At 47.8% G+C, this 15,948-nt stretch overlaps 1 protein-coding gene across 2 annotated transcripts in view; it reads left to right on the top strand.

The window, feature by feature from the left end:
- The first annotated feature begins 1,632 nt into the window (after positions 1 to 1,632).
- LOC147684128 (cytochrome P450 2J2-like) overlaps positions 1,633 to 15,948 on the top strand; it is a 143,230-nt gene continuing 128,914 nt past the window's right edge. For both annotated transcript variants that reach the window (XM_086944512.1, XM_086944513.1), the window contains exon 1: positions 1,633 to 2,255. In XM_086944512.1, the coding sequence (XP_086800638.1) occupies positions 2,250 to 2,255 (6 nt within the window). In that variant the 5' untranslated portion in view covers positions 1,633 to 2,249. The remainder of the gene's footprint in view (positions 2,256 to 15,948) is intronic.

Raw genomic sequence — 15,948 nt, 5'->3', positions numbered from 1 at the left:
CCTCGGGCCTCCTGCAGTCACTTCATTGGCTCCCCATCCGAAAGCGGATAGTCTTCAAGGCCCTGACCTTTGCCCATAAAGCTCTACATGCTTCAGGAGCAAAATATCTTCAAAAAAGGCTAGCTTTTTACCGTCCTGCAAGGCCCTTGAGGTCAGGGTCTTTGTTTCTTGCCGTGGTCCCTCGCATAAAAAGGGCACGTATAGGAGGTCGATCTTTCAGACTGTTGGCTCCGCAGCTTTGGAATACTCTGCCAGTGACACTGCGCAGTACCTCTAATCTGCTGGCATTTAGGAAGGGCCTTAAAACCTGGCTTTTTACTTTGTAGATATCAGTCTTGATTTTTAGTTAGGGATCTTCCCTTTTTTCTGTTTTCCTTTCCGTTATGTTGTGATACAGGTTTGCAATAAAGCGCCGGGACACTCTTTGAGTAGCAGTGCGCTATACAAGACAAAAATAACATAACATAACATAACATTGCTTGTTCACGTGAAATCAGTCCAGAGCCTCATATCCTAGATTTGCAGCAGGGGTTTAATCGTAAAGGCAGACCCTGACAGTTAGCACTCTCAGTCCATTTGCGGTGAATTTACAGCCAGTTTATCACAAGTGATTCTCAGGTAGTGTCTGACCTCTAGCGCCAATTTAAGATACTACAGTCTGCATCAGTAAAGTGCTAACTGCAGCTCTTGAAGTGCATGAATGTCTAAATGCATCTGCTTCTTTAAAAACAGTGCAACCTATTAGCTTTCCCAATGTTTGTTTGAGTAGTATGCACTTTCTATATGTTCAATGTAAGTTGTTTTTTAGCCTTGCAATTCATAAAGAGGAAGAGTTTTGTGAAATTTCAATCAAGGGAAATCAATGATGTTTCCTCCTCAACCCTTATTCTAAATTAAGCATATCACCCTTTTTTGTTTTTGGCTCTGACATTAATTCTAAAGTGGTAGATGTTACTTTCCAATGTGATGTTTGGTGCACTTTTTAACTAATTTCCATAAAACAACCAACGTAAATCTTCCATGATTGCAGCTAAAGAGTGATTTTAGATATAAATGTGTACTTACATTTAAATAGTGTTTAGCAATGTAAATGCACACCCTTGATTTGACAGGTTCTCTGGCACAGCCTGTAAACGCTGGAGGAGAGACCAGAGAGATTGTTTTTTCTGCCAGGCCATTTTTTTGCACTTTAAACAGGTCAAATAATAGCAGGGCTGTGATGAAATAGCAAATGTTCGCAGGTGATAAGCTGACGTGGGATGTAAAAAGACCAACTTTAAAATATATCCCCACGACTTAACATGTCTGTGGTCACCTCTTCCTAACAAGACCCACAATGAACATGCTTTGTGTCTGAGGAGTACATGTATGTGTAAGTGATCCTTACCAACTTAAATGGACACACTTGGGTTTTCGGGTTTTGTGGCACAGCCAGCAATCACTGGATGCATTCCTAGAAAGTATGCTGTTTATTGTTCGTACAGGTGCACGCCCTTAGAAGAGGTCAAAGGTATGAAACAGCAGTTTTCCTTATAACAGCAAAAAGCCTGAGTGGTGATAAGAAAACTAAAAAAATAACTAACTAGATCAAAGGCCATCAGCTAGAAAACCTAAAGTATACACAACCCTGTTGCACAACATGAAAGTGAGAACAGTGGCATAGGAGAGAAGAGGCGGTGCTGTTTACTGTGAGAGTGGGAGAGAGGTACAGAGATTAAGCATACATACTGGAAATGACAGACATTGAGGCTGCACAGAAAGGAAAACAGGCGTCATAGAAATACTGCAGTGAAGGACGTCAAAGCAAGAAAAAGCACAAGAAAGAAGGTGCAACTGGGGAAGAGATGCGTTAACAACAAGAAAGGAGACTGACAATGTTTAGGACAGAGAAAGACGTACAAAAGAGTAGAGTAGAATAAAAAGAGAAAGCAAAAGAGAGTTAAATACCCAGGAATATAAATACAGGATTAGTGAACAAGAAATAAAGGACACTTGGCTAGAGAGAAGGGTTGTGTGTGGTTTAAACAAAGAAGTAAAGGTCCATTCTACAGAAGAGCATCTAAGAACGGAGACCGGCGTCCACCATGCTTCCACTCACTCAGCTGATAATTGGTCTGTTCTTCACTCTCCTCGTTGCACATTACCTCAAGCTTCAGTGGTTGAGGAGAAGATACCCCCCTGGACCGACCCCGCTGCCCATCATCGGCAACCTGTGAACCCTGAAGTTTGTGCTTCACTTCGAGACTCTCATGCAGGTACCAAAGAGCCCTTTGCAATTTTGTTGTTGTTTCTGTTGAGTGCTGAAAAGCTTCCCAGCTCACTGTGTTGTGTTTCAGTCCCACTTTATAAAAAATTGAAGCAGTTATAGCACAGTCACACACACACACATCCATCCACACACACATACACACACACATTAAATCATATTTGGCTCCAAGAAAAAGTTGAAGACATGGGACTGGTCCAGAATCTTTGTTTCCCTGTCTATCACAGTGCCACACACCTAAGTTTGTCTCTGACCATGTAGCCCCCACGTTTTGCTGGAAAAATGATGTCATTTTGACTGGAAGTGCACAAGGTCCCTGCCAACCAGGTCCCCTGTGCCAAAAGCTCTATCCCTAAACTGTCCCTTTTGTTTCCCAATTGGCGCAACTTGAGTGCCTCTTGTAAGGCCCTAGTAAATGGTACTCGTGGTACAGAGGGCATCGGCACTGAAGAGGGCCTCCCAGGGTATCAGCACCAATTGTGTCACTCTAGGGTCCCCTCACCAAGGCCATGCACACTGCCAACGTAGACTGCGTACCTTGGTGCAGACAAAACCAAAGAGTGGACATGGCACACATACCTGTGTGCCGATGGCTACAGACACTGCATGGGAACTTGGTAAGATACCCCTCTAACAGGACTTATAGCCCTAAGGCAGGCTGCACTATATCCCCTGTAAGGACATAACAGCATAGGCAGATATTCCCCTGCAATTTCCATGTCAATTCTGTTAGTGAACAGGGAAGCCATGAAGAGTACATAAATTGTAAAATTGTAAATTGATACTTGTATAGCGCACTACTCACCCGCAAGGGTCTCAAGGCGCTTGTATGAATACCTCTGTGGAACCCATCCTGGCTTTCCCTGTGAGGCGTCCACTCCTGGGCACCCCCAAGGTGGAGGCCAGGCATCCTTAGCGTTGTGGGGGCCGTTGTGGAGATTAAGCAAGCTATTGCCCAGAGTTGCAGAGTGGGACTCCACGATTGGAATAGGCACCGAGGCGAGAATTATCAGGTCCGTGGAATTTTTGAGCCCAAGACCCGCCGAGGCGGGGAATTGAACCCTGGTCCCGGGCTAGACCTCTGCATCAGGGTCTGCCTCTCTAACCATTGAGCCACACTTCTCCACCAGTACATGGGCTGGGCACTCGTCATTATGAGGTCCCCAGCTCCACAATAGCTTCACTGTATTATGGAATGTTTAGTACCAAACATCTCATCTTAATAAACCTGCACTGACTCAGCTGTCAGATTTATTAACAATTGCACACAGAGGACCCCTTGGAGGGGTCCACTGAAAACCTACCAAACCTTAGTGTGGTCACCAACTGGTCTAAGCGAAATCCTCGTGGAAGGTTAGCTGTTATCTTGTTATAGGAACATGTACTCTGAGCGCATCAGTTTTAAATTTAAATTTTGTTTTCTTGGTCTTTCATTACAAGTAGCATTTGCTGTGAACTATTAAAAGCTTGCACTGCATTTTAATTGTTTTGTACTCACTTGTTCTCCCACCTATCTCTCTCTGAGCTGTACCTGTTCCGCCACAGCTTGTGCCGTTTGAGCTGAGAGACTTGCTCAGCAGGATCCATTCATTGGACACCAGAAGTAAGTGTCCTGCCGAGTGGCAAGTTATTGCGCTAGATGCTGCTTCCTTCTTTCCCTCTCCTACCCTGCCTTCTTAAGGCAGGAAAGGGTGCAGATGTGCAGCTGATGCACGCAGCGGCGCACCACCGCCGAAGGCTCGCCAAAGGCAAGCCCATCTGCGCCTAACCGTCACCAGCTGCCAGGACCCCTGCTCATTTCTTTCCCTTCCCCTCTTTTAAACTTTTACTAGTGGCTTGTTCACCCCTATTTAATAGCAGTCCAATGCTACTCGGGTGAAGAACTTAAAGCTTTAAATATACAACACTCGGCCAAACCATTAGAAAGTCTCTTAGCAACCTCCTTATTACCATCTCCTTCTAAAGCTGTCACAGAAAATACTCAACCTGAACAAAACCCTCACTCCACACCCTGGCCTACAAACATAGTTGATGAAAAGATGGCTGAGCAATCTAAACAATTAACTGGGCTCTATTTTAATGCATGTTCTATCCAAAACATGCTCTCGAGATATGGAGTTTGCTGGACTCAGAGAAACTAGACTTATGTTTTATTACTGAAACCTGGCTTCATGAGTCCACCCTTCCTGGTGTGGCAACTGATTTCCCCTCTGAATACCATCTGAGCAGTCTTGTCAGAAATATGAAAATAGAATCAATCAATCAATAAGGGGAATTTTAAGCGTGCTACTCACCCGTGAGGTCTCAAGGCGCTGGGGGTGGGGTAAGCAGCTCCCTTCAGTGGAAGAGCCAGGTCTTGAGAGTTTTCCTGAAGATGTTCAGGGAGGGAGCATGTCTAATGTTGAGCGGGAGCTCGTTCCAGGTCTTGGCTGCAATGCAGGAGAAGTTTCTTCCACCTGTTCTGTCTCTGCAGATGTGTGGGATTTTGGCGGGGTCGAGGTCAGCAGATCAGAGGTTTCTCTTGGGTACGTGGAGGGAGATTCTCTCATTGAGGTATTGGGGTCCGGTGTTTTGGATGGATTTGTAGGCGTCGGTGAGTATCTTGAAAGTGACTCTCTTCTTAAAGGGGAGCCAGTGGAGGTTCTGTAGATGTTGGGTGGTGCGCTCGTTTTGAGGAATGAGGAGGGCGAGTCTGGCTGCAGCTTTCTGGATGGTCTGGAGCTTGCACATCAGAGACTTGTTGATCCCTGCGTAGAGGGCGTCTTAGCGATAGCCTTCAGGGCTGGTTTGAAGATTAGCATCCTGGAAACCTTTTCTTCAGAATTGGTCAAACTCTACATGTTTAGAATTGAAAAATAAACCAAGGGAACCTGGAGAGGTGCCCTAGCCTACAGACTTCCCGGCCCTAAAATCAATTTCAGAAATCACCTGGTTGAGATTATTGTTCCACACGTACTAACAACCAACAATTTTCTCCTCATCACTGATTTTAGTTTTCACACAGAGCTTCTTTCTGACATGGACACTTGCCAACTGATTTCTAGTCGAAACACAGTGGGATTAATACAGTTGGTGACCAGACCCAAACACTTGCCTGGCCATACTCTTGATCTCCTGTTCACTAATACATCTAATTTTAAAGTTGAACCCCTATCACCTTGATCTGTTCAAACCATTCTCTATTGGAATTATCTTTACAAGTAGTTACAACTAACAACAATCCTAATAGTCCACAGAAATGGAGCAGGCTCTGGAGGAAAGTCAGTTTAGCCATTTTTTCTCCCTACTTCAGCCCCCGCTCCTAACAAGCACCGATAATATAGATCACGCAGTGGACACCTTTGAGAAGGCAATCACCCAGGCCCTCGACATCTCTGCACCAGTGTTAAGGGTCAAGCTTAAGTCCAAAGTGTCGCCTTGGTTTATTGAATCCCTAAAATCAAAGAAGCTAGCCAGTAGCAAAGCCGAACGCAAATGGAGGAGAACCAAAAGCACCCGGGACATGCAGGTGTACAAACTCATTTACAGACAATACCTAGATAATATTAAGTTAGCCAAAAAAAGTATATTAGTAACAGAATTAACAAGGCTGCTAAGTCAAATAAGGAGCTTTACAAAATATAAAAAGTATTTACCAATCCTCCATCCTGTCAGTCCGATAATCCCTCTTCAAAAGACTAGGTGGACACATTATCCACCTTCTTTGAGGACAAGATCAACACTATTCATAACTCCTTTCTCAATCATACTACCAAAAATCATTATAATGAACCTGACAGTAATCAGATATCTGCTACTACACTCCTGGAAGAGTTCACCATACTCACTCAAGAAGATGTTCGCACTGCCCTCTCCAAGGTCAACTCGGGTTCCCTGGTCGACCCACTTTCATCTCATATTTTGAGGTAGTCAACAATATAAGACTTGCCCAGGACAGCAGGCAGTCATCCATGCTTGTCCTACTAGACCTGTCGGCTACTTTTGACACCATCTCCCACAGGATTTTAGAGCATCGACTGTGAAAGATGGGAGTCAGGGGAATGTCCCTAGACTGGTTTAACAACTATCTAACTGACTGAACTTCAACCATATAACCGGGCGCTCTGGTTTCCGACAGCTAGATACATAAGGGAGCCCCCTAAGGTTCCATTCGAAGTCCAATGCTTTTTAACCTCTATGTGGCACCTTTCGCTAAGGTGCTCAGATCCTATGGATTTGACACAATGTGATACACTAATGATACACATCTATTGATCACTCTTTGTCCCAATCCAACTGACACTAGACTCAGATTTATAAATTGCATGACCCACATTAACACCTGGATGCACACCAACCACCTTCAACTTACCGCCAGCAAGATAAAGATTCTCATTTTTGGGAAGGCTCATGAATTCTGGTTTGGTGACTGGTGGTCTCAGAGTCTCGGTCCATGTTCTTCTCCTACGTCCATGGTACGCAACCTTGGAGTGAAGATCAACAACAAGCTGTCTATGAAAGATCACATATACCATTTAACGGACAGTTGCTATGGACTGATGTGAAGCCTACGTAAAATCTTTCAAAGGATCTCAGTTGAATCAAGGAAACCACTTGTCCAGGGTCTATATTTAAGTTGGCTCGACTACGGAAATGCCCTGGTGGCCTCCATCAATGAAGAGCCTCTCACCAGACTCCAAGTCTTACAAAACACTGCAGCTGGATTGATGCTAAATCTTCCTTCACTGTCCCCGTCGGCACCTAGCCTGAAAGCTCTACACTGGCTTCCCATCAGTAAGTGAATCTGTTTTAAGATATTCTGTCTGGTACATAAGACCATGTATGGAAACAGGCCTAGTTACTTTGCCCAAAAACTTAACTGAGACTTCTCTAACAGGATCCTTAGGTCAGGAACCAAACATTTTCTCACTCCCACCAGGTTTCGTACTGCCAGGAATGTCAGTAGATCCTTTTCTCATCTGGCCCCTGCTTTCTGGAACAAGCTTCCATTGCAACTTCGTATGGCCATCCATCACAAATATTTTCAGAAAAGGTTAAACACCTGGCTGTTCTGATCAATCTCCTCTCCCGCTATTGTCTTTCTTTCCCTTTTACCGGCTTTTTCGCTAGCGCTTTGAGACCCTTGGGTGATATGTTTCGCTTTACAAAATCCTATGACTTATGACAGTCTGTTACCACCAGACAGAGTTCTGACCTCAAAGGGTGAGTATCAGTGCGTTCAGAGGTTGAGAACAAAGCCTGCTCTATGCGAGGTGTTCACACCTTTCCCTGGTCAGGAAGAACTGTCTGTGACAGGAAACTTCAAAGAGGACTCCAGCCTCTCCTGATAAACAGGAGCAGCCCCCCTCCTGTTCTCACTCCTTTTGGAGAGAAGACAGATGGGAAAACCAAGAAAGCCAACTCCAACCCTCAGGTGCTGGAGGCAAGGTGAAGCACATTTTTCAGTGCCCACTATCTTGAAGATGGTGGGATTTCTCCAGTCAGGGCTAGGGCTCTGTTCTCCACCAATAGGAGGTGGGTATATTAGAGTGTGTAGACACCCCAGGTAAGGGACCCATTGGGCACTACCTGTCACTCCCTTTTAAATGCTACTGAATTTACTATTTAGGTGGCATCTCCAGACCCTGACACTTAGATTCCATGGACACAAGAAGAAGACGACCAAAGAAACACTGTTCGATGGAGAACTGCAGACCTTGGTTTCCATTTTGGGCACAAACTCCTGCCTGCTACCATAGAACTCAACAATCAACTTTGTCGAGCTCATCTCATTATTGTGCGGCCTACACAAACCTCAGAGCGTTATCAGCACTTTGAAAATCACTAAAGAACACCCTTGAGAGAGAAATACTATCTCCCTCCAGCTGTACGCACCATAAACAGCAAAGTCCGGTCCAGCGTTGTCCAGATTTCCAGCCCGACCAATGTCTCTGAGTGCCATCAGAAGGTATGCTTGCTATGCAGGGTCCGCTCAGACCTCTGCACCAAGTCTTGAGGCCGCAGGACCCACCAGAGCTGCAGGCCTTAATACCCAGGGTAACAGACCCCCTTCTGCAAAAACATACAAAACCAAGTCCAGGCGGATTCCACATTTACAGTGAGCCAGAACACCACGGATAACTGCAGGACTCTGGAGACCCACTTCAGCAGTGGCCTATAAGCTCCAGAGTCATAGCTCCAAGGTGCCAGCCCCTGAATGTGAAGTTAAACTTTGTGCGTCTTTGTTCAGCGGCCCATCTGCATTGCGCCCAGCCCATCTTACTATAACTTACTCTACATGGAAGCCAATAAAGGCCTGATACATCGTCTGCAGATTCTCCAGAACGCTGCAGCACGCTTTGTTCTAGATCTCCCGAAAGCATCCTCAGCCACCTCAGCCAGGAATGAGCTTCACTGGCTCCCTGTGCAGCACAGAATTGCCTTCAAAATTCTCTGTCTTACCTATAGAGCATTGAAGGACGGTCCTGCCAGTGCTATCGGATCTCTTCTTATGCGTTATGTCCCCACGAGAAACCTTCGATCTGCCGGACTTTGTCAACTGGTTGTTCCTCGCTTCAAACTTGCCAGATGGGGCGCCAGAGCTTTTTCCGTGGTTGCTCCGCAGCTGTGGAACTCCATTCCCATAGAAATAAAAACGCTCCCGACCATCGAGTCTTTCAAAAAGGCTCTCAAAACCTTTTTCTTTAAGAGGGCCTACTCATGAGCAATTAGGACTTCGTAGTTTGCTAGCTTCTGCATTTGACTTAGGCGCCTTGACGCCCATGGGGCTAAGTTCGCGCATATACAAGAACCGGTTCATTCATCTGTCCTGGGCATCTTCAAACCAGCTATGCTCCCAAGAACCCAGAGCCCTTGCAACCTCTACTTTCCCTTGAGAGGCCTTGAATTTGCCTCGAAGTCCACTTTGCTTTGCTTTTACAGATGCCCCCTTGGCTTTGTAGCACACCCGCTACAAAGTCCTTGTTATTCCTTGTATCCTGAGAAACCCAGTTAGCTCCAGAGAGCTTGGCTTTGGCACTTTGGACCTTAGTCCTGATCCTTCTGATTTCCAAAAGTGTAGTCACACAATAACTGTCCTGCATTGCTTTTTTCCAATTGGCCTTTTCCTTGCATATGAAATATATTGTGATTAACTGCGCACAACTGTGATAATTTTATATTTCTGTTATTAATCGTATTGCAAAAAGTATTTACCTTATAACCAAAGTTCATGGTCTAAATATGTATTAAAAGAGTGCAAATGTTCTAATTTGGTCTCAACTTAATTCCTTAATGCTTAGAACTACCCTCTGATAAGCCTAACTGCTCTCCCACACTACCACTAAATAGAGCGATTTTAATATCTACTTTTGCCTCTGTTAACCAATAAGGGTCTCTTCGCCCTCTCTGCACAGTGTACCCCATTGTGGTGCACTATATAGAGAGATGGGTTGCCTACAGTTTGCCTTACTATGATGCAGATACCTGCAATGCCAGCGCATCACTCTGAGCACACTCATTCAGCCAGCTTTGGTGGGCAGCCAAGTTCGCATGAATAGGCGTACCTTTTTACGTTCCTTTGTTTACCTTATAAGAAGTGCTACAGAACAGGCTTTAGGGGATCAGTGGGATACACTGTCACAGGGCACCACTTGCTTACTCCCTAGCGTTATGAGGTCAGCCACTGCCGTCACTTCTTGCTTTAACTCTCCAAAACATAAAAGGGCATATTTATGAAATTAGTGACGCAGGGTAGCATAGGAAGTCACCTTGCTTCACTGCCCTGCATCACTTGAAAAGGGCAGGAATGCCCCATATTTATCCAATATGGCACATTCCTGTCCTTTCCCCTTGCGTCATTTTGGCAGCCTAGTGCCAACGCAGGCACCCTTGCACCAGGGTGCAAGGGTGCCTGTTTTGTGGGCAGGATGTATTTTGTGCAGGTTTACAAGTCCTCCTAAATCTGGGAATTAATCAAAAATCATGGGAGTTGCGTGGACACACAACACACATGGAACACATTCCTTGGTCAGAATAAGGCAATGCAGCGATTTACACTGCGTTGCCTTACTCCATATTTTTGAAGCCATACAAAGTGGCTTTGCATGTCTTTATAAATCTGACTTAGAGGCTTGCATCACGCATATACCACTTTTACGTGGTGCACACGTGACAAAAACCTCTCATCAATATGCCCCAAAATTGCTTTTATAGTGATCTGTCTTCACTTTTTACTTGAAGAACAACTTGTCAGAGACTGTAATGTGAAATAGTCGATTGATGAAGGTGAGGCACGCGGAAGCCTCATCTGAAACCTTCCCTAATTTCCATATTCATGCATTTTATATAACTGACACCCTAATGATTTTCTTAGAATCATTTATGGCTGAGCATTTCTTACAATGAAATATGCTAGTGGATGTGACTACATTTTTGAGGACTCTGAAGAAGCAACCTTTTTCCATATTTTGTTTGATATTCACAGCTGTATGTCTCTTTACAAAGAGTAGCAGATAATTATGTTCAGTTGATATTGAAAAAAAAAGCACCCTGTTCTGGAAGGTTTGAACTGATGTTAACTAGGAGATTTTATTTTCCCCTTCCACATGCACTCTTTACTTTGGCTTCATCACTGATAGAATGTATTTAGGTGTGCAGAGTCATTTACTGTAAATTATTGATTCATGCATGCATACAACTATAATAAAAATGTTGGTGTACAAATGTGTCCTTATTAAATGCTCATTTTCTCACCCTTATATGACTAGAAGTTATATTTTAGCCTATGTTCCTTTTAGGGTGTGCTAATATTGTTATCAAAAGAAATATAAATATCTGATGACATAATTAATTTCTTATATGAAAAGGATGGACTGGGGCTTGGTAGGTCCAACATACAGGCCCCAGGTAGCTATGACAAAAGCAAAGGTATGCAGTTCCTAAGGGGGAGTGGGGTAAAGTTGTAGACACCAGGGGGTCGATTCCAATCCTAGAAAAAAACTGCCCGTACGAATTGTATCCGGAGTCATCTCCGTACGAATTGTACACATCCCGTACGACCCGGCGAGTACGATCTGGACCAGGCTACCAGGACGCGATTCGTACGGTCCACGTCAGGTAGGTAAGATTCGTACGGAAAAGCGCACAATCACATACGAACCGTACAGTGCGTACACCCCAAGATCGCATGGGTACGCACCGTGCCATTGCGATCATGCGGTGTACGCACCGTACCCCACGATCGCAGGGTGTATGCACCGTACACCCAGCGAACATGGGGTACGGTGCATACACCCCAAGATCGCGGGGTACGGTGCGTACACCGCATGATCGCAGGGGTACCGTGCGTATCCCTACGATCATGGGGTGTACGTACCATTCCTGGGGGGGGGTGTTCCGTACCTGTTTTGAGGCAAACTCTGCTTTTACGGATGTTTTTGGCTCCCGTAAAAAAAACGTTGTACGGTGCGTACCCGACACGAATCGTACTTGCTGGGTCGGGAATACCATACGATTCGTACGGAGTTCAGCTCCTGGTTACGAATAGTACTGCGTCATCCGTACGGGGAAGTTGAAGGTGTACGAATCGTATGGGCAAAACGCTCCGTACGGCTATACGGAGCGGTTTTTCCTGAATCGGAATAGGCCCCCAGGTGTTCGTATGGAGAAGAAAAGGTGAAGATGGAATAGCTCAAATTAGGAGCAAGAGCCCTCACACACCCTCAATGGTGTCATGCTTCATCATCGGGCAGCTCCTCATTAGGCCGGTGCTGCAATGCGGAGGTCTTCTCTGGTTGCTGACGTGAGATTAAAAAGTGGTGGTGGGTGTAAGTGTAGTGAGTAGAGATGGGAATAGTATGTTTCAAAAATAGGTACGGGAATGGGGGGCGCTAGAGGGCGCACTGCGGGATGGCTGGCTGCTGAGTCGGCTCCGCCGGACGGGCGCGATTAACTGGACCCCCTGGCCCCCAACCTGCCCCAAATTTCACGCAAGTTGGTGAAATGGACTCCTGACGGACCAGTCGCAACGCTGTGAAAATTCCAGCGCATAGAACGAAGGAGCGCCGGAGGGATCAGCCACTACCCGCGCGACGCGGTGCGGCTGGACAACATGGCGGACAGCGGTAGCGGCGCCCGCCGCTAGGACCCGATCGATGCTGACCCGGGAAACTCATGTGGCTGACCCTGTCCAGGTACGCTAGAGGCTAGGACTGCCGGCGTACGGAATCCGCACGTCCCATACCTGCGCTGCATGTGGAACCTGCAACGGACTCTGTGCGTTCCAGGACGGCCATCATGGCGGCGGCGGTGGAACGCACGGTCGGCGACCTGGCATCAGACACTGCCGGTTCCCTGCTGCAGCGCCCCGGGCTGTGACCGGGTATCAAGGCGCAACAGCAAGTGGCTGGGACAGCGGCACAGGCGGTAAGACATGCCAGCGGATGGGTGGAGAAGAAGGGCTCCTTGGCGCTACTGAACGCAACGCCTGAAGGCGCGAAACGGACCCGCCGACAGCCGCGAGGCAATCTCGAACGGGCAGGGAGCCACCCAGATAGCAGTGAAACCCCACAAGACTGCCCTAACACAGATCCCGCCTGCAGTGAGCGCTGTGCCATGGTGCATGGATGCATGACTGAGACCCGCGTCGGATGAATAGATCCCCTACGCAGTGGGCTTCTGGTGCACGATCTCGGCGCACGAGGGCGAAGACCAAGCCGCCATCCTCGCCGTGCCCGCCACCTACTGCTCCTGCTATATCGACGGGAAACATGGGGAAGCCTGACAAGCAGCAGTCGAAGCTGCCCTTCGAGGCGAGGAAGCAAACGACGAAGGCAGGAGCGGCACAGGACGCGGACGGCGATCAATCTCTGGGGGATGGCACCGGCATGGACTCGGTGCTGCGGGCTATCCAGCAAAGCTTGCAGGATATGAACAGCAAGATGGACAGCGTCGTGGCACGGGTGGACTCCCTGTCGACAAAGCTAGAAAACCACGAGGGGAGGTTGGTGGAAGCGGAACAGAGGATTTCCTCGGTAGAGGACCACTCCAGAAACCTCACGAAAGCCCACAGCGCCATGGAGAAAACCCTGGCAACCCTGACAGCGAAGGTGGAGGACCAGGAAGCGAGGTCCCGCCGCAACAACGTACGCATCTCGGGCCTGCCGGAATCCACCAACACCGGCAGGATGGAGACGTACGTTGAAACCATGCTAAAAGACATATTTGGGGCTGGAAGCTTTTCTGACGTCTTCCTGATTGAACGAGCGCATCGATCTCTGGCCCCTACCCCGAAGCCAGGGGCCCCACCCCGAATAATCATTGCCCGGGTGCTCAACTACAGAGACAGGGACACTATACTCCGCCTGGCGAGGGAAAAGGGCGCCATTACGCACCAGGGCAATTCCCTGGAGTTCTATCCAGACCACACCATGGCGGTGCGGCAGGCCAGAAAGGAGTTCGCTCCAGTGAAAAAGAAGCTCCGGGAACTGGAGATTGGATACGCGATGCTGTACCCGGCAAAACTTAAAATCCTAACAGATGGCAGGCCGGTGATCCTCACGACGGTACAAGCCGCACAGGACTACGTCAAGAACCTCATCAAACGTAGGAAAGAACGAGACAGTGCGGGAAGAACGAGCGACAATGATTGAATGCGAGATGGCTGTCCTGCTGTTGTAATTGGGTTGCCTCGTTTGTAATAGGCGGCAGATGGCGGACGCTACGTTGGGAGCGAGACTGTAGGTTGCACGCTGAGGTGGTGAGCTCGCAGCTGCTACCACACCCTAACGGGAGACTATATATAGCAGTTTCGCAGTGAGTACACTTGGGGAGTGTTGTTGCGGTGCCCGCACCGGAAATTAGTGGGCCACATGCCTATAGACATGCAGCTGGCGGACTATACTGAATGCACTAACGTTGTGATAACCTGCGACTCTGACTTTGAGGGTGGGTAGAACTGCATATCCATGTACTGGTACAACCGGGGGAGGCGGGGGTGCAAGATTGGCGAGATTGCTAACGTGGGTTATGGTGGGGGGAGAGGCAGGGGGAAGAAGGATTTTGAGGTTATTATGCAACATCGCGCCCGTCCACATCCACCATGTGGATGGAGTTGTGTGCTTCGGGCGACACCCCCCAGAGGGTGTGCCCCACACCAAGTTTGACTATGTTTTTGAAGTTTGGGGGGGAATGGCTTTGGCACAGTTTGGGCGCTGAAGTGGGTGGTGGGAGGGAGGGGACACTGAGTATGTTTCGTATGTTAGCACTGTGTCTGAGAAACATTGCGACCTCTTTTGTTGCTGTACAATTACTGTCAAAATTGCGCCGTTTCACAGGTAGCCACACCTCACACACGAAACACGGATACACCAACCCAAGTGTTAATGGCACGCCTTGACACGCTCAACTTTCTCACGTGGAATGTCAGGGGGTTGGGGAACCCAAGAAAGAAGCGGCAACTGTTTGCATATCTTGATAGACATAAGGTGGACGTGGCGTTCCTACAGGAAACGCACATGGCACCCACTACCACACCCCGACTGGGGAACAAATGGGCAGAATCCACCACTGGTTCATACTACTCGACGTACTCCTGAGGCGTCAGCATTCTGATCAAGAAGGGAACACATTTCAAAATTAGGGACACACACACTGATGCAGGGGGGCGTTATGTCATTGTGGTGGGCGAGGTGAGACAGCAGAAACTAGCTCTGGTGAATGTTTACGGCCCAAATGTGGATGATGCAGGGTTTTTCGAAAGACTATGGCACACGGTAGCAGATGTACAGGCGGATAATGTGATCTGGGGAGGGGACTTCAACGTCACTCTAAGCGATGGGCCCGACAGAGCCTCACACACACTTGAACAACATACCAAGGCGAGGGACGTGCTGCTGGACGCAATGACAGACATGAATATGCGTGACCTGTGGCGGACACTGCACCCTGGGGAACAGGTGGCCACACACGTTAATGCGGTGAATAGGAGCTGGTCAAGGTTAGACTACTGGCTAGCCACGCAGGACGTCCTCACATGGGTGGCGCATATAACACATCTCCCAAGGACACTGTCGGACCACAGTCCGGTACTTTTAAGGTTGCAAATCCCTCGCTATGTCACACCGCCATACACCTGGCGATTCAACGCACAGGCCCTGCGGGATCCACTATATGTTGACACAGTCCGGAAAGCAATCACCGATTACTTTGAGCTCAATGCCCCCACCACGGAGGACCCGTGCCTCCTGTGGGAAGCATTTAAGGCTACGATACGGGGCGTCTGTATTTCCACATCAGCGGGTATTCTAAAGGATATCCGACATCAGCTTAAAAGGAGGGAGGAGTTGATTCAAGAACTGGAACAGCGATACACTAACACAGGGGACATGACACTGCTGAGCGACATACAGGTACTACTGCAGGAATATAACACATTTGCTGATGATGAACTTAAGTACATTTTTAAGAGGACCACGGCCAGGAGATATGGGGGAGGGGGCAGACCAGGCAGAGCGCTTGCAGAAAAGATCTGTTCTGGTAGGGTACCGCAACACATTGCGACTATACGCACCAGAAACGGCTCGCGTGCTCACGATATCCCGACCATTATGGGCGAATTCAGGGAAACCTATGGCACCTTGTACGAGGCCAGGGAACAAATACCGAGGGAAGAGATACTGGAATACATGGCCGACGTGGAGATC

The sequence above is a fragment of the Lissotriton vulgaris genome, chromosome 11 (assembly GCF_964263255.1).
Source record: "Lissotriton vulgaris chromosome 11, aLisVul1.2, whole genome shotgun sequence".
Taxonomy (NCBI): domain Eukaryota; kingdom Metazoa; phylum Chordata; class Amphibia; order Caudata; family Salamandridae; genus Lissotriton; species Lissotriton vulgaris.
Note: the sequence above shows the minus strand (reverse complement) of the source record. Positions and strands in the feature narration are given on the sequence as shown.